This window comes from Ipomoea triloba, chromosome 3, assembly GCF_003576645.1.
Source record: "Ipomoea triloba cultivar NCNSP0323 chromosome 3, ASM357664v1".
Classification (NCBI taxonomy): Eukaryota; Viridiplantae; Streptophyta; class Magnoliopsida; order Solanales; family Convolvulaceae; genus Ipomoea; species Ipomoea triloba.
This window is the reverse complement of record NC_044918.1, coordinates 7,191,404-7,214,671: the sequence shown is the minus strand read 5'-3', so window position 1 is coordinate 7,214,671 and position 23,268 is coordinate 7,191,404. Positions and strand designations below refer to the sequence as shown.

Below are 23,268 nucleotides of genomic sequence, written 5' to 3'. Positions count from 1 at the left end.
TTTTTTCGTTTTTCTTTCTGTTGTGCTGATAGGTTGGTGATTGTGCCTACCCATAACCAGGTTAGTTCCTCTATTATGGATTCGAATTCAAATTCGTGCTCGGGGTCTTCTGACAATGAATCTTCATCTTATGATGGTGAACATACATTGACCTATGGTGGTGACACCGAGGCATTGGCCCATGGTGATGACACCGAAGACACCTCCTCTCTGTCTTCTTCTCCTTCCGAAGAAGACACCGTAGATCTCGATCCTCCTGCCCCTTCTGTTAGTCGTAAAAGGAAGAGGCGCCAGATTTCGTACTCCCCCATAGATAGTTCACTTATCGAGAGTACCTATCGCCGTCTAAAACCTTACGATGTAGAAGATATCCAAGGTCTAGTGTGTGGGAATGTTAGAATTGTCCTCCCTGGGTACGATGTCAGCATCATGGAACCCCCGGAGCCCTCCTTTTTTGGTGTTCACCTGTTGTCCGTGCAGGTAGGACTTAGGTTTCCCCTTCACCCTTTCCTGATCGAGTTTCTGAATTTTTATGAAATAGCCCAGGTCAGCTTGCCCCAAACGGTCACTAGGTTATCGCAGGATTTCTTTCTGTGTGTAGCCAAAAACGAATGAAACCCTCCTTAGGTCTCTTTCAATCGTTGTTTAGAGTCATGAGGGCACCTAGAGAGGGTAAGGGTTTCGTGTGTATCTCCTCTATGCCCCGTAAGCAGCTTTTCGATGATCGTCCCTCCTTCAACAAGGACTGGAAGTCTAGGTTCTTCTTTGTCTCCCTAGGTATCCCTTCTCCTTTTGCTGTCGCATGGGGTACCCGAGTTAGATGCCATCCAACTTTAGACGAGAGTCCAGATATGCTTAGGAAGGTCAAGAAACTTCTAAAGGGTAGTCCTTTTAAGGTTGTCGGGAGTACTTCTGAGTGGTGGCTTCAAAATTTGGGGTTTAAGAGGATCCGGCCAGCTGCCCTTGACGTACCTGGTACCCCTCTCGGTGTTTAGCTGTTTCTTGCATGCTGTTTTCTTGTAACTGTTTGCCATAACTTGAAATTGTTTGCAGGTGCTATGTCGTCGAAAGGTGCTATATCATCAACAGCTGCTCGGTACTTGTTGCAAAGTGGGCAGTATCCTTCCAAGAGAAACAAAATTGACAAAAAAGGAAAGAAGAGTCAAGCCTCCACATCTGGTGGAGGAGCTTGTAACCTGACGCTTCCGCGAACAAGATCTTCAACTCAGCCAGGATCTTCAATTTCGGATGTGGGTCCCTTACCCGAGGGATTGTCTGCCCAGCCCCCCGAGCAAGGAGAAGCCTCGCCAGTTCCACGCATTCGAACAACTTGGTCCGGCTCGGTATGGATGTGCTCCCCGGGAAATCCTTCTTAGAAGGTACTATTGACGCCCCCGAGCTTGTTCGTAGCCTCGTCACCCCAAGAGATGCAGAAATTCTTGAAGAGCAGGGTTTGGCTGCGCTACGGGAGCGATATTGCAAAATGGCGATGGAGTCTGTGTTGATAGGAGACAGTCTTCATTCGCAGTACGAAGCTATGCTCCGCGATTCTCTTTTGCAGAGGAAGAAACTCGCAGAAGACCAACTGCTTTTGGATACCGAGTTGAAGAAACTGAGGGAAGAGAACATAAAACTGAAAACTGATCACTCAAAGTTAGAGCAGAAGCTGAAGGATGAGCGAAAGGGGCACCAGGAGACTCGTGCTACTGTCACCAAGCTGGAAAAGGCACGAGATACGTACAAGCAGTCATCTAAGTTCAAGGATGACGTCCGGGAGTTCATGAGCACTCCAGAAGCTGTAGAGGAGTTTTCTGCGTCCGAGGCGGGTCGGGCTGCACTCGAGGCACAGACTCAGCTAGCATTCGACCTTGGAATGTTCACCATGCAGCAGCAGATTTATCCGGTGCTTAAGGGAGAGAATCCTAATTTTGATCCGGAGGCTGTGGGCTTGCCTAAGTTTATGGAGAATCCCGACCCTGAGTCTGAGGAGTACGACATATCCCCTGTTGATGCTGATGATGCGGGAGTGTCTGATCGTCTTGACAACACCAACACCGCTGCCCAGGACGCTGCTGAGGATCCCACCACTGCTACGAAGGATGCTTAGCATATCTGATTTATTTTTCGTTGCTATCCACATTCGCACTGTTTTTTGAATACTAGTTTCGCAGTTATTCGTGTGTTGAACACTTGTATTGTTTTTTCGAATTATCTTCTTGTATTTTTTTATTTTATTTTTTTTATCTTTTTTTTTTTTGCCCTCGGCACTGGGCCGAGGTTTCACCTCGGCCTTGTGCCGAGGTGGGACCTCGGCGCTGGGCCGAGGTGGAAACCTCACCTCGGCTTTGTGCCGAGGTGGGACCTCGAAATTTTTTTTATTTTTTTTTTCAACTTATATGATGCCCCTCTTTATATAAAAAACATGGAATTTTATTCATCTGGGTTGGACGGACCAACACTGTGGACGGACCAAGACAACCTGGACAGACCAAGACTTGACTTCCTAATGATAAAATTTTGTTAAGTGTTTTGAACTCCATATCCTATCAATCAACCTGCCACCTACTGTCGTCAACTTGTAAGTTCCTGGGCGAATCACTTCGTCAATGATGTACGGACCCTCCCATTTTTTCGCGAACTTGCCTCCTTCCAAGGGTTGACTGGCTTCTCTTCTTCTCAAAACATAATCACCTACTTGAAAGTACCTGGGTTTAGCTTTGGCGTCATAATAGGACTTCAACTGCCTGTTGTAGTTTTCCATCCTACAAAACGCAGCTTCTCGCCTTTCATCTATGAAATTGAGATCGGTTCCCTGTTGGATCTCATTTTGCTCTACCTCGTACTCTTCCATCCTTCTATTTGGTATCATCACCTCTGCTGGAGCTCGAGCTTCGAACCCGTAACTCAATGCGAAAGGAGTTTCACCAGTAGCCCTCCTTGGGGTTGTGCGATAGGTCCAAAGGATGCTGTCCAGTTCCTCAACCCATGCCCTCCCAGCTGCTTCCAATTTCCTCTTCAGACCATCAATGATGGTTCTATTAGCATTCTCTACTTGACCATTCGCCTGTGGGTATGACACCGCCACCCGGCTGTGCTTGATGCCCCATCCCGTCAAAAAGTCTGAGAACTCTCTGCCTTCGAATTGACGTCCGTTGTCAGTGATTACTTGGATGGGGATGCCGAAGCGGCATAGTATGTTCTTCTCTACAAACTTTTTACACCTGGCTGCTGTGATGCTAGCCAGAGGTTCAGCTTCCACCCATTTGGTGAAGTAGTCAATGGCCACGATAATGTACTTCCGGCTTCCCGAGCCCGTGGGCAGGGCTCCCACCAAATCTATTCCCCATCTTGAGAATGGAATTGCTGTGCTCACCGGAGTGTAGTTGGTCGCGGGTCGTCCTGGCAATGTCTGGAATTCTTGACACTTAGGGCATCGCTTGGCGTATTCTGCGCAATCCTTCAACATCTTTGGCCAGAAGAAACCTTGCAGCATGATGCGTCGAGTTATGGTGTATGCTCTTTGATGCGCGGAGCACACTCCTTCGTGGACTTCTCTCATCATTAATTCTGCTTCGTCAGGGTATACACACTTCAAGAGTGTGCCATTATAGGATTGCTTGTATAACTTGTCTTCCAATATCACGTAGCTGGGTGCCCGCAACCTTGTTAGCTTTGCATCTTGCTCATCCACTGGTAAAGTGCCATCCTTCTTGTACTTTGTGATGTGGTCAATCCAACATGGCTCTCTGGATTGCACGGGGCAGACCCATGAGATATCGATGCTGGATGTCTCCAAATCCTCAACCCGAGCAATCTTGTGAATGTGACCAGGGATCCCAGTGCTCAGCTTGGAGAGCATATCAGCGTCAGCATTCTGTTCTCGAGGTACTTGGTGAATTTCATACCCCTCGAATTCTCGTAAGGTTCGCAGCACCGCGTCCCTGTATCTTTGCATGTTCCCTTCATTGGCTTCGTATTCCCCGGTCACCTGACCAACCACTAACTTGGAATCACACCGGATGCGAACTTTTTCTGCTCGTAGTCCTGCTGCTAACCGCAGTCCGTTGAGGAGGGCCTCATACTCTGCCTCATTGTTAGATAACTTGAAGTGGAACCTGATTGCATAGTAAGCGTGGAATCCTTCCGGAGTGATGAGCACTACTCCACCACCGCAACCTTTACTGTTGGATGAGCCATCCGTAGACAAGGTCCACCATCCCCCATCTTCATTTTCCACCTGCTCCGTCACCTCGCGGGCTGTGCATTCCACTATGAAGTCTGCAAGGGCTTGACCTTTGATGGCGGGCCTTGGTTTGAATTCAATGTCGAACTGGCTGAGGTGCATGGCCCATCTGGCCATCCTAGCAGAGTTAGTGTTTCGTAAGAAACTCCCTAATGGTTGATGTGAGAGTACATGGATGGGATGAGCTTGGAAGTAATGGGCCAACCTTTTAGAGGCGGTGACCGCAGCAAACACTGTTTTCTCCACGGCAGTGTACCGTAGTTCTGCGTCATGTAAAGCCTTGCTCACATAGTAAATGGGACGCTGAGTCCCTCCTTCCTCTTTGACCAACACGGAGCTGATCGCACCCTGTGATATACCCAGGTATAAGAGTAAGGTTTCACCCGCCTCTGGTTTTGCAAGCAATGGTGGGGATAGCAAATATTTTTTCAAGTCATCGAAGGCCGACTGACACTCTGGGGTCCATTCAAACCCCTTATTCTTCTTTAGTATCTGGAAGAAGGGAAGGGATCGTTCGGTCGATTTAGATAGAAATTGACCCAAAGCCGCTAAGCGACCATTGAGTCTTTGGACTTCTTTGATGGACCGCGGGGGTTCCATGTCCAGAATGGTTTTTACCTTTTCTGGGTTTGGTTCTATCCCATTTCTAGTAACCATAAATCCCAGAAACTTGCCCCCATTGACTGTGAACGTGCATTTCTTAGGGTTTAGGCGTAAATTGAAATTTATCATAATAGAAAATACCTCGTTAAGGTCTTTGACATGAGAGGCACCTCTACGGCTCTTGACAATCATGTCGTCTACGTATGCCTCCATGTTTCGTCCCAGTACTTTCCCAAACAACTTGGCCACCATCCGGGTGTAAGTTGCGCCTGCGTTCTTGAGGCCGAACGGCATGACCAAGTAGCAAAAAATACCTTCTGGGGTGGTGAACGCGGTCTTCTCAGCATCCTCCTCATGCATGAATATCTGATGGTACCCACGGAAGGCATCCATGAAGCTCATCAATTCGCATCCTGCCGTCTCATCCACCAGCTGATCAATGTTTGGCAAGGGGAATCGATCCATAGGGCAGGCTCTATTGAGATCTGTATAATCCACGCACATTCTCCACGTGGAACCTTTTGGGGCCAGGACTACGTTGCTCAACCACTCGGGATAATAGATCTCCTTGACATGTCCTGCTTGTGTCAACGCGACCACCTCGTTTTTCACAAAGTCCTTCCGTTCAGCCGACATGTATCGCTTTCTCTGTTGTATTGGTTTCCGTTCAGCCGACATGTATCGCTTTCTCTGTTGTATTGGTTTCCGTTCAGCCGACATGTATCGCTTTCTCTGTTGTATTGGTTTCTTGGTAGCCGACATGTATCGCTTTCTCTGTTGTATTGGTTTCTTGGTAGGGTCCACGGCTAACTTATGGGTTATAACGTTTCGATTGATACCTGGCATGTCTTTTGGACCCCACGCAAAAACTTCTTTAAACTGTCGGATGACTTCGACTATCTAGGCTCTTAGTTCTGGTGCCAATCCAGTGCCAATCTTTACGACCCTATCTGCTCGTGCGGGATCGACCACCACGTCTTCCGTTTCAGATGCAGGCTCGGCGCGGGGCCAGCCCTCCTCTTCTCTCAGCACTTTTTCTGCGATGGTGTAGACCCGCAGATCTTTCTGTCCAATTTTCTTGCACGCTTTGACGTAACAGCTACGAGCTGCTCTTTGATCTCCTCTCGCAACTCCTATCCCGTATGGCGTGGGAAATTTCATGCATGGTGCTCTATCGAAATTATGGCCTTCAGGTCTTCCAGAGCTGGCCTCCCCATCGAAATTATGGCCTTCAGGTCTTCCAGAGCTGGCCTCCCCAGTAAAATTATGGCCTTCAGGTCTTCCAGAGCTGGCCTCCCCAGTATGATGTTGGCCTTCAGGTCTTCCAGAGCTGGCCTCCCCAGTATGATGTTATGGGCACATGTGAGTTTCACAACAATGAACTCCATGTTTATCTTGGAGGTGTTAGGGCTCACGCCTATCTCTACCGGTAGTACCACGGATCCCTCCGTCTCTATTGAATCTCCCGTAAAACCAGAAAGTGGAGTCCGTACCTCTTTGAGTTGATTTCTGGGGAGTCCCAGTTTGGTGAAAGCGTCGTAGTACATCACGTTGACTGAGCTTCCGGTGTCTACGAGTATGCGATGCACGATGCTGTCGTTGATCTCCATCTTGATCACCAACGCATCTCGGTGAGGCAGTGGACCTTCTGGGAGGTCATCATCAGAGAAGGTAATGGCTTCCCTCCTCTGCTTTTTTCCCTTTTCAGAGAAGGTAATGGCTTCCCTCCTCTGCTTTTTTCCCTTTGCAGAGAAGGTAATGGCTTCCCTCCTCTGCTTTTTTCCCTTTGGAAGGCTGACCACCTCTTCCCTCCTCTGCTTTTTTCCCTTTGGAAGGCTGACCACCTCACCTACATATAACTGGCGACTCCACTTCTGGCTGACCACCTCACCTACATATAACTGGCGACTCCACTTCTTCCTCTCTGCCTGTGTGTCTCCGCCTGCAGGACCTCCGTAGATGAAGTGTATGGTTTGCTTCTTGTGTTTCCTGGGCTCTTCTGTGTCTTTGTCAGAGAGATCTGTTACTGTAACTTGGTCGTGTTCCCTTTTCTTACCACTCGAGGATGACGGTTCGGAGCTGTCATCCTTCTTCCAAACATTTTTTGGTAAACTACGCGGAGGTTGTTGCTGGCTCGACTTTTGGCCCGGCTTTTGCTGGCCTGACCGTTTGACGAACTATCTAAAGTATCCCCTCTGGATGAGCTCCTCAATCTGGCGATTTAACACGTTGCACTCATCGGTATCATGGCCCACCTGCCTATGGAATCCGCAATACTTGCACGATCCCAATGTCTTCGGCTTGATTTAGGATTATGCTAACTGGGTGAGTCAGCGGTGTCAGATGTCGCAACGGGATGAGGCGAGGTCGGTCATCTCTTCCCTTCTTTGAGGGTGGTTGGTTTGGTCGTGGTGCCTGGCTGGGCGGACCAACTTTATCAGGTCGCCCACTCTTTCGTCCTTCCTCCTCATCCTTTTTCCTCCTGTCAACCTCCTCAGCGTCTGCGTACCGATTGGCCGTTCTCATGAGTTCTTCATAAGAGCGTGGGTGGTGGGCGTTCATTTGTTTGTGGAAATCACCTGACCTTAGTGCTTGGATGAAGATGAGAATCGCTGCCTTCGAATCGAAGTCATATACGTTGTTGACTTCTTTTTTCCATTTGCTTAAGAAGTCTCGCAAGCTTTCTCCCTTATCCTGTTTTACCCCACCGAGATGTGAGAATGGTTTCTTATGTTGTATACTCCCTGAGAAATAAGACAAGAAACTTTTGGATAGCTCTGCAAAAGTTTGAATTGATCCGTCCGGAATCGTGTTAAACCAATCTTGAGCAGTTCCGTCCAAAGTGGACAAGAACGCTCTGCACATGATGGCATCGCTTGCCCCAATCATGACCATGGCTGCCTTGTATCTTGTCATGTGGGTACGCGGATCTGAAGTGCCAGTGTAGGCCTTGATGGTGGGTAGTCGAAAGTCTTTTGGAAGAGGAACTTCCATTATGTCGGGAGAGAATGGAGCGGCCATTCTTACCTCCGGTTCTGGTGAGTGTTCTCTTGCTTCTACTTTCTTTTCCAAATCATCTATCTTCCTTTGGAGTCTTTCCACCAGGCCTTCTTGTGGTGTTTTGTGTCTAGTGGAGTGACGCGGAGCCAATCCACCAGATTCGCCCATCCTTTCTCCGGATGGTCGTTTGGTTACTGCCTTTCCTGCTTGGGCACGGGGACCTCTATTGGAGGATCCTTGCACCCCTAGCCGATCTCGGATAGATCTAGAAGCCGCCGGTCGTTCTCGAACAGATCTGGAAACTGGTTGAGTTCCACCTTCCTGTCGTTGAGTTCTGTTTTGCCTCGGAGATTGCACTTCTTCTTCCAGAGGGGGTGGTGGCGGTAACATCTGGCCTTGCATTCCTGCGACTAGTTGGGCCATCGTCGTCGCCGCCTGTTGGATGACCTGCGCTGCTGCCTGAAGGTCCACCACTTGGGCGGGAGCAGCAGTTGCTGGGAGGGGAGTACGACCACCACCATGGTTGTTGTTGAGTTGGCTAGTGCAGCCACCACCATGGTTGTTGTTGAGTTGGGTACGGAGGTCACCTTCTCTGCGGTTATTGTTTTTGAGTTGGCTGCGAAGGTCACCTCCACGGTTACTGTTGAGCTGCTCACGAAGATCACCCGAGGGGTGACCCTTGTTCACCTGACTAGGTGTATGCGAGCTGCTGGATCCAGATGCCATTGATCGTGATGAGATGAACTGAGTGGTCTTTTGATTTTGTGATTTTAGCCTGAGATATGATCTCGGCTCTCAATGAAAGCACCAATGACGGTAATAATGTGTTTACCGGTATATTATTTGAGTATTTGAATGTTTGAATACAATATTGAGCGTAGTGCTCAGTGTACAAGTGAGTTCAGTATGTATTGTCTAAGTTCAAGTGTCGTAAGAAGCCCCCCCACTATGTGGTTGTGAGTCCTTTTATTCCTTCCAGCTCAGTAACGGAGCATTGATGAGGAGTTGAACGTTGGACATCAATACCTGAGGTGTTGAATGCTGAGGAGCTGAACGTCGGTCATCAATGCTGAGGAGCTGAACGTTGGCCATCAATACTGAGGAGTTGGACCGTTGCGCATTGATGCTGAGGAGTGAGGTGTCTTGGTAGTTTGAGCGGCAACTGTCTTGGTTATGACAACGGTTCCGGGTCGGGTACCCAATTACCCTGTCAATACATTTTAATGGTATAAAATCCAGCATCTTCAGTAGTATCTATCATAGATTCACAGGGATTAAAATTTAATTTCAATTTGTGAAAAGTTTGAATTTAAAAATGCATAACCCTACCCAATAACTCCCAAAGTCAGAATAGAACACGGCACATGCCACTCGAAATAAAAATCCACAAACCAATTACTATAGCAACATAGCAACAAAACAAAATAACAAAACATAGAATTTCAAAAAAATACTTACATTTTGGTGTTTCGATTAACCCAGTTAACCTTCTACTAGTCATTGTAAACAGCGAACTTCTACCTTTGAGTCTTCAAATTTCATATACATAGAGAGGTTGTTTGAGAGCAAAGGTTAGGGTTCTTGCAAAGGCACAGTGGCGTACGCGAAAAATGAGAAGAAAGTTATATGGTTGAAAGGAATGGAGTCAATGGACAATTATAACCTTCTGAAAAATAAAATATTTAAACAAAAATTCTAATTATATCAAATGATGGACCAAATGTGTCATATTATGAATAATTAAAAGCCTAGATTTGTTCGAATCAATTGACAGAGACTAAATTTCCAAAAGTAAAACAATTGAGGGGTCAAAAGCGCTATTTTCCCTTATCTTTATTTAATATTTAAAAAAAGAATTAATAATCACTATCCAAAAATATGTCTTATGTGAAGTTTACTTAGTAATTCTAAGGGGGCGTTTGGTTCACGGAATCTTGGATTACCTTAAATAATAGGATTACCTCTAGGAAGGTAATGTGAGATTTTGAGAATGTAAGATTACCTGATGTGTTTGGTTTGGATTGTAAAATATAATATTACTTTGTTTGGTTAAGGGTTATATTTTAGGTTATATGGATCAATTTACTATTTGGAATAATTACGAGTTGAGTATTACCCGCACGCGCAACTTCCCTGCGAGGGCGGAGATGGGGTAGGAATTTCATTACCTGCGCGGGTGCGAAGAGTGGGTTGAGAACGCCGGTGCAGGGTCGGGGATATATCCCTCACACCCACCCCGCCACATTGCCATTCCTATTCTTATTTGGATTTTTTCTAGCGCCAGTGGTGACTACTCTGCATGGATGGTTTCATATTTGTTAACTTTTTTTTTTTTTAAATTTATTGTTAACGATTTGGTGAAGTATGTTTTTTATTAGGTTTGTTGATGAATTTGCGATTTTATCAGGGGTGCATCGTAGGCTGTTGAGTTATGCATTGAAACGTTAGGTGTGATGCAACGTAGGGCTGTGAATTGTGCATTGATTGGAGGGGATCACTGTGAGAAATTTTTCAAGGGTGGTGCATCTATTGAACCCGTTAAGTAGTACCATACTACCATTGGAGCAACGAGTCTATTGAACCTGTTGATATGCCCGGTGACCAACGGGTTTGGCACCTCACTAAGTGATGTACTAAGTGTTGGTTTGTGGTGCACTAAGAGTTGATTTGTGATGCATTAAGGGTTGGTTTGTCGTGCACTAAGGACTAATTTGTTGTGCATTTAGTGCTAGTCCAAGTGTATGCACATGCACTGCGTGTGCCATGTGTGCACTCCAAAAGTAAAAGTTGTACATTGCTAGTAGTAAAATTGTACACTTCTATGGAAATAATGGTGCATTACTTTGTTGTGAGGTGGTATTGGAGTGGTTGTGCGTTGCTATGGTGGTTGCGGTCTATAGATGTAGTATTTGTGCATCGTTGTTACAGTGCCAGTGCATCGTTGTTGCAATTGTAGTGCATTCTAGTGTTAGTTGTAGTGCATATTTCTATCACTAGGGTTTGTTTGTCGTGGAGGTTTGTTTTTTGACTTTTGGGCGTGGATGTTAGTATTAGTTATTAAAAATAATTGTATGTTCCATCCATATTGTTAGAAAAGAAATAAGTTTGGAAAGAATAGTGTGGAAAAAAATATTTGCTTATTTTTGTCGAGGTTAGATGTTTCTGGGTAGACTAATTTGCCTATAGTCATATGTTCTCTATTATATAATGGTAATAATATCTTTAATTTTAGCAGATGGATGTGTAGACTACAACTATGCATCTCTTGATTTTAATGATTCAGATTAGACCACAATCTCACCTAGAGCATGGTTCTCATGGGAGTCGGACCACACACACACACACATAAATCAAATCAAATGCTTCCACTTCCTCCCATGCGAACATGTGGACATACCTGGACTATTAGATGAGCTTAGATCAATGGTTGAAAATCAATGACGATGAAAATATGCGATGACATTTTGTAATTTTCTGCACCATGTATACTTTTGTTTGGTATGTGCCTTTGTGGTGTACTAAGCGTTGGTCTATGGTGCACTAACTCACTAAGCGATGGTATGTGGTGCGTCACCAAGTAGCTGATGAAAAGAAAAAAAATGCAGTGGGTTCAATAAACTCGTTGAATAGTACTGTTAGACCAACGAGTCTATTAACCCGCGTTGATATGCCCCGTGATCAACATATTTGACACCCCTATTGAGTGGTGCACTAAGAGTTTGTCTATGGTACACTAAAGGATAGTCTGTGGTGCACTAAGGGCTAGTTTGTGATGCACTTAGGCCCTCCCTATTTGTTGTTTTTGCACAAGTTTTAAGAAAAAGTTAGATGATGTGGAGGAGAGAAGGGGAAGAAAGAGAAAAGAGGAGGGTACCTTGCAAATTTGGGGTTTTTGCAGTGAAAGTGGGGCTTACCTGCAGAGAAGAGAGGCGCCTCACCCTGCGTGAGGCGCCACTCTCGCACACAGGCGGGTGCGTGAGGTGCACGCGCCCAGCTGGGCGTGTAATTTTTTTAACAATTTTTTTTCTTCATTTCCATTTTCTATTTCCTAATCACACCTGCAAAATCTTCTCGAAAACCTCACACTATTAAGGAAGACCTTAGTGCTGGTCCAAGTGTATGCACATGCATTGCATGTGCTATGTGCGCGCGTTCTGTGTGTATAAATGGGTTTCTGTGCGGTTGGGTATGTTAGGTGCGGTGAGATGAGAGCCATTGATCTTGCATAAATCAACGTTCAGGATTAACAATGATTAAAAAAAATACGGTGAAAAATTAATATTTTTACATCTAGATCAAATTTAAGGTACATAATTTTTGTGGTTAAAGTGCGTCAAGTTGTTGAAACTTAACGAATGGCAAACATATTTTCTCAATCATAACGAGAATTTCTTCAAACCGTTAGAATAGACGAAATCATTATATTTGGGCCAAATTGATGGGATGATATTGGTCCAGTCCGTATTAAAGTGGACACATAATGCATAGCCCAACTTCAAAAACAAAAGCGCCAATCTTTAGAATTCAAAATCCGTAAGCTTACAGTCGGTCATGGCTCGCGTCTGACAGACCAATAGGAGTCTCGGATTCGCCGTCACCGGCAGACTTCCCTCGCTTTCAGATTTAAGATACCATGGAGAACTGAAGCCCGGAGAATTTCATGCCTTCGCTTCAATGGAGAAGAGACTACGCTCGGTGCTCCATAGCTCAGCAGAAGGGTTTCTCTCTTCAGCTACAAAATTAGGGTTCAAAAAAGTCTCGAAACCCTCTCTCAGAACTCTAATTCACGGCCTCAAACCTTCTTCCGATGTCGCCGGCTCCCTCCCTCTTGCCCTCCGCCACTCCATTTCTCAGGCAATCGAGAAATTCAAAAGCTCCACTGACCCAGCTTCCGACGGCACCGCCTCCGCTGGCGGAGAAACGTCCCCCCAAACACCTCCTACCAAGCGGCTTCGCAGATCTGGCCGGAACCGGAAGAATGACGATGAGGATTCAAGCACGAAAGACAGAAGTGAAGATGCGAAGCATTCTGTCGTGGAAAGTTTGCAGCTATATGCTTACATTTTGTTTCAGTGCATTTCACATCCCAAAGATATATTCGAGGCGTCTGATTTGTTGCCGGCTGCTCGTGAATTGCACGATAACTTGGTGTTTTTTGAGTCGGATTCCGCGTTGTTATCTGAAATTGCTAGCGTGTGCGAAGAGTGGTGGAAGAGAGATTTGCCGGGCAGAGAATCCCTAATTACTCAGTCACTGCCGTTTCTGTTGTCGAGGGCGTTGACATTCAAGAAGAAAGTTGATGTGCATAGAGTGTACGCTCTGCGCGAAGCCTTCACGCTGTTTGATTTCGATGATGAGAGCATTGCGGATTTGAAGCATCTGATGATGCGGTGTGTGATTTCGCCTCTGTTCTTAAAGACGGAGGACGGGAGGAAGTTTATAGCGTTTATGTTTGGGTTGAGCGGGCAGCTCGCCAAGGAGGCATTGGCAATGATTAAGTCACAGGTTCCTTTTGGACGTAAATCCACATTGGAGGCCTTTGGGGAAATTGTTTTCAGGGCATGGAAGGCGGCCGAAGGGGAATCCAGGAGTGACATTGAGGACGGGTTCTTGCAAGTGCTGATTGATAGTGCTATTCATGCAAGCTCAGCAACATTTTCTGCATCAATTAGGAGGATTTTGGGAGGTTTCATTGTTCAGAGAACTATAGCTGGGGTTGAAAAAGTCCTTTTTCGTCTTGCTGAGCCAGTCATTTTTCGATCACTGCAGGTAGTGTTCTGCTTCAATTCTGTTGCTTTTTTGAGTGGCGAGTGACACCCGCAGCCACTATGCACTGCTTAAATCCTGCCTTGTGACCCTAGCTGACAAAGGGTCATAAGGCTGTAAACAATATAGCGTAGGTTGTCCGTAGCTGAGCGGCACAAACCCAGATGACCAATAGGCTATTCCCACTGGGAGTTGAACTTGTAAGTTGTAACATTGTGGTTACCAAGTCAACAACGACCAACTTGGCTAGGGTTGCTCCCAATTCTGTTGCTTTGTTCCTAATCTTTACTGTGGTGTTCCTATTATGTTTCAACCTTGCTATTGATTTGTATCATACTAGATATTCCGAATGGATTCAGTTATTTGGCCTAGTTATATCTAAAAAGGAAAAGATATAGGCAGCTTATTTCCCAAAGATTGAGCCTTAATGGACAGATAGAATTTAGGTAGTAGTTTCAGGTCATGTACTCATATCGTGTTGAAGTGCCATTTTGGCATTGGATTTAACTGAGAGCGCCCAAGTACTCCATAAGAGTTTCATTTGGCAAACAAGGTTCAATAATCTGGTTGTCTAGTTTCTCTTAAGAATTACTGTAATACTGTAATATTAACAAGCTTGCATATTTAGCGTCTTTAATTGGACGTAAGTGTTAAAATTAAGCAGAATTGGGTAATGAAGCGTCTGAACCTCTCATATTGTGCATCAGACTTTTCATATTTCCTTGCTATGCTGTGTAGATAACTAGATACTGAAATGGAAGTTAACTTTTAAAATCATTTGCAAACTTGGCTGCAGGTTGCAAACTCAAATGTTCGTCAAAATGCATTGCACTTGCTTCTGGACTTATTTCCTCTTGAAGATCCTGATGCTACAAAGGAGGCAAAAGACACACTTGTTGAGAAACAGTTCTTTCTTTTGGATAAATTAGTCATGGATGAATGTCCAGATGTGCGAGTTGTAGCTGTTGAAGGGTGTTGTCGGATTCTTCATATGTTCTGGGAAGTTATTCCTTCGCTCACAATCACCAAAACAATTACTAAAATATTTGACCATATGGTGCATGATGCATGCACTGAAGTCAGGCTTTCTGCAGTGAATGGTATCATATATTTGCTGGGAAATCCTCATTCTCATGAGGTCCTTAAAGTGCTTTTACCAAGAATGGGTCATTTGATTTCGGATAGTGCACTTTCCGTTCGTTTTGCCACTGCAGATCTCCTTCTCAGTTTGAGAGATATAAGAAACTTCTTCTTTCACAAGGTAGGGACTGCTTGATGACTGAAAGTCTGTGCGGCTATAGGCTAATTCAATTTTCTATTGCTACCTCAACTTACATTTTTCCCCTTCTTTTGCAGGTGGTTAGTATAGATGCATTATGTTCTGCATTGGCAAGTGATCAACGGCTTGTTGCTCAGAAAATTACTAAACTTCTTCTTCCTTCATATTTCCCCTCGAAGGTAAAACTGGAAGAAGCCTGTAATCGTTGTGTTACACTTATAAAGAGGTCTCCTGCTGCGGGAGCAAGGTTCTGTGAATTTGCTGTGTCAGCGGGAGCCTCTCTCCAGTCTTTGATGGAACTGTTAAAAGTTTTTATACGGTTGATTCTTTCGCCTGGAAAGCTGGAAGAAGATCAAATTAATGGTATGATTATTGGTACCTCACACCTTTATAACCATCTTGTAAAGGAAGCATCTTTCCAGGCTACTCTTAAGGAAGAGTTATCAGGTAAAGTACTGGAAATCCTGTTTGCTGCAGCAACTACAAACCATGCTAAATCATCTATATGCAACATTGTTACAACAATTTCTCCAGAAGCTGTTGTTGATGGTCTTTTTGAAGAATGCTTGGCCTTGATCACAAATTGCAGTGGATTATCTGGTAATGTAGAGAGGCAAGCTGAGGTGAGGTCTGCACACAGGATGATGCTGTCTTGTGGTTGGTTTGATGATATGTTTGAATCTCTAGCAACAATTCTGCAAGAAATTGCCTCCAAATACCACTCTAGGAACAAGTCAGCAAAACCCGAGGTTTCCTCTGCAAAACAGAGGAAAACTAAATCCTCCACCAGAATTTCCTCAAAATCCAAGCATTCCAACTCAAAGAAGGCAACAAATAAGTCAAAAGTTAGCTCTGCTGAGGATTATGAGATTGCTGAGGGAATAGCCTGGCAAGTAAATGATCTATTATTATCTGAAAGTACAAGAAAGGCTGTGTTAGGATCTGGAACTTTGGAAACCGCATTTCTTGCTCTGAAGGATATCTCAGAATTTAGCATTCTGCAGCCTGTGCAGTGTGATTATATCAGTGTATCTCCACTTCTAGCTTACACAGCTCTTAGTTTGCATATGTCTGCTCAAAATATCAGCATCATTGAAAAACATTCAGTAAAGAAAAGGAATTGCCTTGAACCAACCTCCTCTGCAGAGGTAGATATGAGTCTTAATTGTGTTTCTGCATCTTCTACGTGGCTATTTTCTTTCTTTTCTGCTAATTTTGTTTATATTCTATCTGAGAGCATTTTTTTTTTAGCTTACATGCTTCCATCTTCGTGATTTTGCATCACAGAGAACTACATTGGACCTGACAATGGATCATCTTCTAGACTGCACAAACAAATTCTTCAGAGCAAGAGGTCACGACAAGTTCTTTTCAGGTAGAGTGAGGATGCTAACTGCAGTACTCAAGTTCATTGTTGATGCTACTGCAATGAATCTTTACCATGATCTAGAAGCCTGCCTGAAGTTCACTATGGAATACATACATTTTATCATCTCCTGTTTAAGAAAGTATTCCATTAACCAGCTGCAATTAACAGACGAGGGCACGAAAGACACATTTCTATGTTTGAAAAGTTCCTTCACATATGGAGCCAAGTTACTCAATCTGGTGCTCAAGAATTCCTTTGATGCTTCAACACCACAACAGGGAGCTTACCATCTTGCCAATGAACTGCTTAGCCTTACAGTTTCTATTGAGGAACATTTGGGCTATGGCCATGCATCTCGTCTATTCTCTGCTGCTAACCCTTGGGTACCTGAGTTAATTCTGGCATTAGGATCTTTGCTCATAATGAATCAGATTGCAGAAGATAGTGCGGTTCTTACACACGAACATGATATCACAACTCTTCCCTCCTGGCTTTCCATTTTAGCTAGGATTGAACTCTTTGAACTACAAGGAGATGGTTCTGATGAGGAAACTGATGGAGCTTCTAAAGAATTTGGCTTCTTAGCATTCAAGAAACTAGTGGGTATGATGGTTAAGATGCTAAGAGGCAACCGTAACGTATTGGATGCATTTGGAGCAACCATCATGAACATTTTGCTAGCTAGGTTGCAAAGGAAGAGGGACTTTGATGTCATGCTGGGGCTGTTGCACTTTGTCTGTGTGAAGTTGGTCAAAAATGAAGGGCAAAAACGGAAAGAACTTAAACTCATGCTGTCATATATCCAGCAGCTCTACCATCAACTAGATGTGCAGGCTGAAGAACCTAATAATGATGAGGATGACTTGCAGAAGTTGCAGAGTGCAAAGGCATTGCTTCAGCCTGCTTTGCTGTACTGTTCATCTGATACTGGAAGAAATTCATTTGAAGAAGAATGATGAAACGTTCTTAATGTTACTGTGTGATTTTGATAAACTGTAGCCAAACCTGGGCAATATAGGCACAAACCTTAACACTGTTATGTTTAAGGATCAGTAGCACCAAATTCTGTTCAGACAATACTCTGATATCATTGTATAAAATGTTTCCAGACAGTAAAAATTCCATAATTGAAGAAAACAAAAGTTCTGTGCATCAGCTTTTGCATTAATAACATAAGTGGATGATGATTACAGACTAAATCAACTAATAAAAGTATCAGATTGCAGCAATTTTTGCAGAACAGATTAATTAAATTCAAGTCAATCAAACAACTAATAAGCGGAAGCCTTTAGATTGTGACATACACAACTAAAGCTGGTCATTGGCCCCAAAAAAACTAAGCAATTCGGGAGAGCTGGAGCGGGAAAAACAGTACTCTAGCTGTTTTCTCAAGCCGGAATATGAAAACTAGAGTAAAAACGGGAAAAGGAAGGCGGGATTTTACAATTGTGCCAAATGCATCCATCCCTCACCAGGATTAGATATCACCAGATTGCCATCTGTAAGTCTCGATGGGCTTTCATACGGGGATCTTCTTCAAGTATACAGCAAGTGGCATGGTTAAGAAACCAAAGAATATACTGAGGAACCACTGGCAGTAGCTGAGGGGGGTTGTGTTTGCGAATGTCCCCAGATACTCGATGATTATAATCTGGAAGAGAACTGTGACACTGATGACTGTCACGAACACATAGTTGTTCAGTATGCCTTCAAGCACGTCTATTTTCTCCATCTCTCGGGAGTTCACCTCATTGAAAAGCTGCAAATGGAGTAAAAAAACGTATGTGAAATGCTGACATATTTAAAACAAAGATTACGCTAAGAAGCAAAGCAGTGGCAAGGCTTTTGGAACGCACCTGACAGAAGACAAACGAGTTGAAAATAAGCGTGTTGAGGGTCAGGTCAGCATCAGGGCCATCGAGACGAAACACGAATTTTCCACATGCCTGAAGGAACCAGATCACGATAAACTGATATAGAGATTGTCCCAAGATATTCCTCCACATTACATTCGTGATAAAACTTCCAGTCCTTCCTACTGGTGCTCTCTTCATTAGGTCATCCGTAGGGGGTTCAGTTGCCAGAGCAAGCGCTCCCAATGTATCCATGATCATATTCACCCACAAAAGTTGAACAGCAGTAAGGGGGGCACTACCTGTATGATAGTTAAATTGTTTCATCAGATCCATCGATACCAAATTATCGGGGAAATTCTCGCATGAAAATTCATGTGGTCGAAATGTGGCTATTAGAATATAGGAAACCGAAAATTGAGTAAATGCTCCTTACCAGTTAAACAAGCAGACGAGAAGTTGACAATCAAAGCAACCACATTAACAGTCAACTGGAACTGAACAAATTTCTGAATGTTTATGTAAACCGAACGTCCCCATTTAGCTACTGTCACAATCGTGGAGAAGTTGTCATCTAGAATAATAACATCAGCGCTCTCTTTCGCTACCTGAGATCACAAGTTAAAGACAGTAAGAGATTAGCAATTCAAACCAACCACGATTTAAACAAAAACAGCAGCGTTTTCCCATTTCACACTGTAGAGTCCATTTTTATCAACCAAGACTCGGTGCACAGAATAAAAGTACAAATAAAAATAGTATCAATTTTCCACCTCGGTTCCAGCAATGCCCATTGCAAGTCCAATATCCGCTTCGTGAAGTGCAGGTGCATCATTGGTTCCATCGCCCGTAACTGCCACAACTTCATTAAACGTTGTTCGCAATTGCTTTACCAATGTGTGTTTGTCAAGCGGTGAAGATCTAGCCATCACCTGAAAGAAAAGCGGGGTATACATTTATTAATTAGAAAAAAGAAATAGAGAAAATAGAAAAATTTGAGTTTGTAAATAAAATTAAATAAAAGAACCTGAATTTTAGGAATTATTTTTTGCATTTCCTCGGGACTTTTCTCCCTAAAAACTGGACCTTCTATGGCAATACCATCATCAGTTAATATTCCACATTCCCGAGCTATAGCTTTTGCAGTATTGATGTTATCCCCAGTAACCATCCGAACAGTTACACCAGCTGAACGACAAAGAGCAACAGATTCCCTGACGCCAGGCCGAACAGGATCCTTAATTCCTACAATTCCTATACAAGTATACCCGGAGAGTGGAATCTCCTCGTTAGGGGAGAATCCATTTTCCAGTTCCATATAGGCAAGGCATAAGGTTCGAAGGGCTTCATTAGCAAACTGCTCTATAGTGGAATTCATGCGATTAGTTAATGCTTCATCCATGGGAACAATTACGCCATCTGAATTTATCACCTTGTCACAGGCAGCCAAGATGATCTCCGAAGCACCTTTAGTATGACCACGTAAACCTCCCTCGGGGAGTTCTAATACTACGCCCATTCTTTTCTTAGTAGAGTTAAACGGCTCGACTTTTATAAGCTTGCAAGCCTGTCTTTCCGCCTGAAAATCTCCGCCTAGAGCTAAACCAAACTCCAGTATAGCAGTCTCGGTTGGCGTTCCCAACATTTCACGTTTTCCAGTTTTCGAAGCCACGACTTCACCCCCGGTGTTGTTGAAGATGGACTGTAACAGCTTCTTCAGAACCGCATCGGGGAGCTCGGAGCACAGCGCGGCTGCATCGCTAGGCTTGTTTATATCCTTGATATTCATAGCGATGCACGTTTTCACGACCGTCATGCGGTTGGTTGTTAGCGTGCCTGTTTTGTCACTACAGATCGTCGTAGCTGATCCCATTGTTTCACAAGCGGCCAAATGGCGCACGAGTGCTTTATCATTCATCATCTTTTTCATGGCGAAAGCAAGGCTTAGCGTCACGGCTAGAGGGAGTCCCTCGGGAACTGCTACCACCACAATGGTAACCGCAATAGCAAAGTATTCCAGGAGTTCGAGTGCATCTTCTCCACTCAAAAGCCAATGGGTTCCCTCTCGAAGTTTCCGGACATACATTTTCTGTATCAACACTGCAAACGTCACCACAGCGAAAAAGAGGCCTATTTTACCAATGATTGTCGCCACTCCATTCAATTTAACCTGTAATGGAGTTTCGTCGTCTCCCCCTTCACTAAGAGTTGCCATAAGTTTCCCCCACTGTGTCCTCATCCCAACCGTCGTGACCAACATCTTGCACGATCCATCTTGGACCTTGGTTCCAGACAGAAGAAAAGGATTTTCAGCACTGACCATGACTGGCTCGCTTTCTCCTGTCAAACTCGACTCATCAATTGAAACAGAAAACCCCGAGAGGAAAAGCCCATCTGCAGGCACCTGATCTCCAATTGAAAGATGAACAACATCGCCAGGAACTAGCTCATATATCGACATCTTTTGCCTATATCCATCTCTCGTAACTTGAATGGCTATTTTCTTCTTCTCTTTGTCCAAATCCCTGAACTGCAAAGACTGACGATAGTCACTCGTTGCTGTAACAAACACAACCAACAAGATACTAGCAACAATCCCGAGCCCATCATGAGCCCCTTTCGGCCATCCCTCCATTACTAGCCCAACAATTAGCGACACAAACGCACACATGCCAAGGATCATCAGAGTCATGTCATGAAGGGCCTCCCACACAAACACCCAAAAGCTCTTGGGCTCGCTCTCTTTGAACTTGTTGACCCCAAAAAGCTCCTGTCTGCGATGTAGGGCATCAGCATCAGAAGAGAGCCCATTGGTCGAGGAGGTGTGCAACTTGCTGGCAATACTTTCCACCCCACCATGAAACTTCAGTTTCTTCAGATCATGCCCTTCAACTAGTGCTCCCAACTCATCTGCACATATTTCATATCCCGCTTCTTCAACCTCCTTAGGTAGAGTGTAATCACCTGGTGGCTTCACCCCTGCAATCATTTTTAGAAACAATGTCAATCTTGAATACATCATGGGAATTACCAAAACAAAAACAGTAAGTAAAAAATGCACTCACCCTGTATGAACTGAAAGGCAGCCTTGGAAACAAGAACAGCAATCCGCAATTTCTCCTATAACACAAAGTAGAATCACATTTCAGTAACAATACCTTCACCATTAGCTTGAAGAGTGGAAAAATAAAATCACTATTTTCCTATCAAAGGTAAAAAAAAAAAAAAAAAAAAATGAAAATAGGCCGCCCAAGCCAAGGTGATCAAGACGGTTTACTTGGTAATTTCAATGTTACATGTTCGACTTCTTACAAGAGCGGTTTATTGCCCATAGACCCTTCATGATTACTAGATTGGTTTACCCGGGGTTGACCCGATACACATTCTACTCGGGTAGTGATTGCGTGTTACCAGGGGATGACCCAATACACATTTTCCTCAGGTAGTGATTGCGTGTTATCCGGGGTTGACCCAATACACATTCTCCTAGGTTAGTGATTGCTGTTACCCGGGGTTCTCCTCGGGTAGTGATTCACTTGTCACTCAAAAACGAAAGGAAAGAAACGCCACCGGTGAAATTAAATTTGCAGCAAATTTCTATTCGATTTCCAGCTAGAAAATGAGGCAGTTTGGGGAAAACAATATCAAAACAGAAGGCCATATTTAAGGAATAAGAAACACAACTTCGATTAACTCACAGAGATTACGAGAATTAGTTTCCGAAATTAGCAGGCTAAAAAGCATTAAAAAAACAGAAATTTGTGTTTCCTTACGGTCAACTACGGAGCTGCAAACGCAAATTTTGATTTTTTTTCAAGAAAAAAAATGCAGTCAAAGCAAATTCTTCTCAATTCTGGGAAAACTGGGGAAATGAAAGAAAAGGTACCTGATTTGTCCGGCGCATAGCAGCAGCCTCATAGCGCTTGGAAAGGTTCGCAGTGAAGCGAAAGCGACGCTTGGGGTTCTTAACAACGCCGCAAAGGCTCCGCCATCGCTGCAGCGCCTCATCAGACGAATTCTTCGGCTTCACTCCCCCAAAGTTCTCATTCAAATAGCTCTCCATTTTCTTTTCCTCCTAAACTTTCAACGTTATACTATTGACTTCTCTAGCTTCGATTCCCACAATATATAAACACAAAAACAGCAAGCTGGGAAACAAACATGAAATTTGGTAGCAAATGTTCCTCCAATGCGAGGAAGAAAAGAAGTTTAAAAGCTCGTCAGAAGCCACAGCCCAAAGGAAGTTTCCCAGTCATTTCCTACCTGACAGCAACCGGCGAAAAGAATAGCGCGTCGACCAAAAGAAACCATGAAATTAATCAGTGTTGGAGGAAATGTCCGGTATTTTTGTGTTATCAGTTTCGGACGAATTGATGATCCTGCTTTCTTGGTCCAACGCTTTGAACGACATATTCGGGTCAAATTGTAGTTCGCTCCCAGTATTCTAGTATTGTTATGGCTATAATGTTTAATTTTTAGAAAACTCCAATCAAGTTCATCTGACAATTAATTTGGTAATTTGAAAGTTATAAATTTTACTCAATTGTCTGTCTCTCTATTGATTTTATTAGTTTGAATTGATCAGATAACAAATATTAATTTATCTTCTTGTAATTTTGTGTAGACTATAATCACAAAGCAATGTTTATTCAATATACATTTTCGAGTCCTTACATATTTCTTTTATCACTCAAAATAATAATAATAAAATCTCACTCACTATATTATTGTAGGCAAAAACTTGTGTTATACCGTCTCACCGTGAGACGGGTCGGGTCAAGACGAAAATGTAATACTTATACGTACAAATGTCATACTTATATGCTCAAATGTAATACTAATTAGAAATAAAAATTTTGTTACTTATAAGTGTAAATTTAATACTTTTAAGGGAAAATACAATACTTTTATGTTTTGATCTAAAAGTATTACATTTTTTCCTCAAAAGTATTATATTTCCCCTAATAAGTAAAGGGCACTTGTAAGCATTACTTATTATGAAAAATGTATTACTTTTTCTCTTATATAAGTAACAAAAACTGTATTCTTGATTAATATTATATTTGAGCATATAAGTATGACATTTGCACATATAAGTACGACATTTGAATGTTGCTTCGACCCGACTCAACCCGTCTCACAAATAAGGATCTGT

The 23,268-nt window shown here is 43.6% G+C and overlaps 2 protein-coding genes across 2 annotated transcripts; one reads left to right on the top strand and one right to left on the bottom strand.

The window, feature by feature from the left end:
• The first annotated feature begins 12,348 nt into the window (after positions 1-12,348).
• LOC116013766 lies at positions 12,349-17,412 on the top strand. Its single transcript, XM_031253693.1, has 4 exons — positions 12,349-13,615; positions 14,409-14,873; positions 14,969-16,039; positions 16,179-17,412. The coding sequence occupies exons 1-4, from the start codon at positions 12,521-12,523 to the stop codon at positions 17,214-17,216; spliced, it is 3,669 nt and encodes a 1,222-aa protein (XP_031109553.1). The 5' UTR covers positions 12,349-12,520; the 3' UTR covers positions 17,217-17,412.
• LOC116013767 (calcium-transporting ATPase 2, plasma membrane-type-like) lies at positions 17,404-22,496 on the bottom strand. The gene is made up of 7 exons (XM_031253694.1): positions 22,000-22,496; positions 21,179-21,233; positions 19,141-21,092; positions 18,887-19,045; positions 18,550-18,721; positions 18,117-18,415; positions 17,404-18,019 (listed from the first exon to the last, which is right to left on the bottom strand). The coding sequence occupies exons 1-7, from the start codon at positions 22,174-22,176 to the stop codon at positions 17,780-17,782; spliced, it is 3,054 nt and encodes a 1,017-aa protein (XP_031109554.1). The 5' UTR covers positions 22,177-22,496; the 3' UTR covers positions 17,404-17,779.
• Positions 22,497-23,268: the final 772 nt, after the last annotated feature.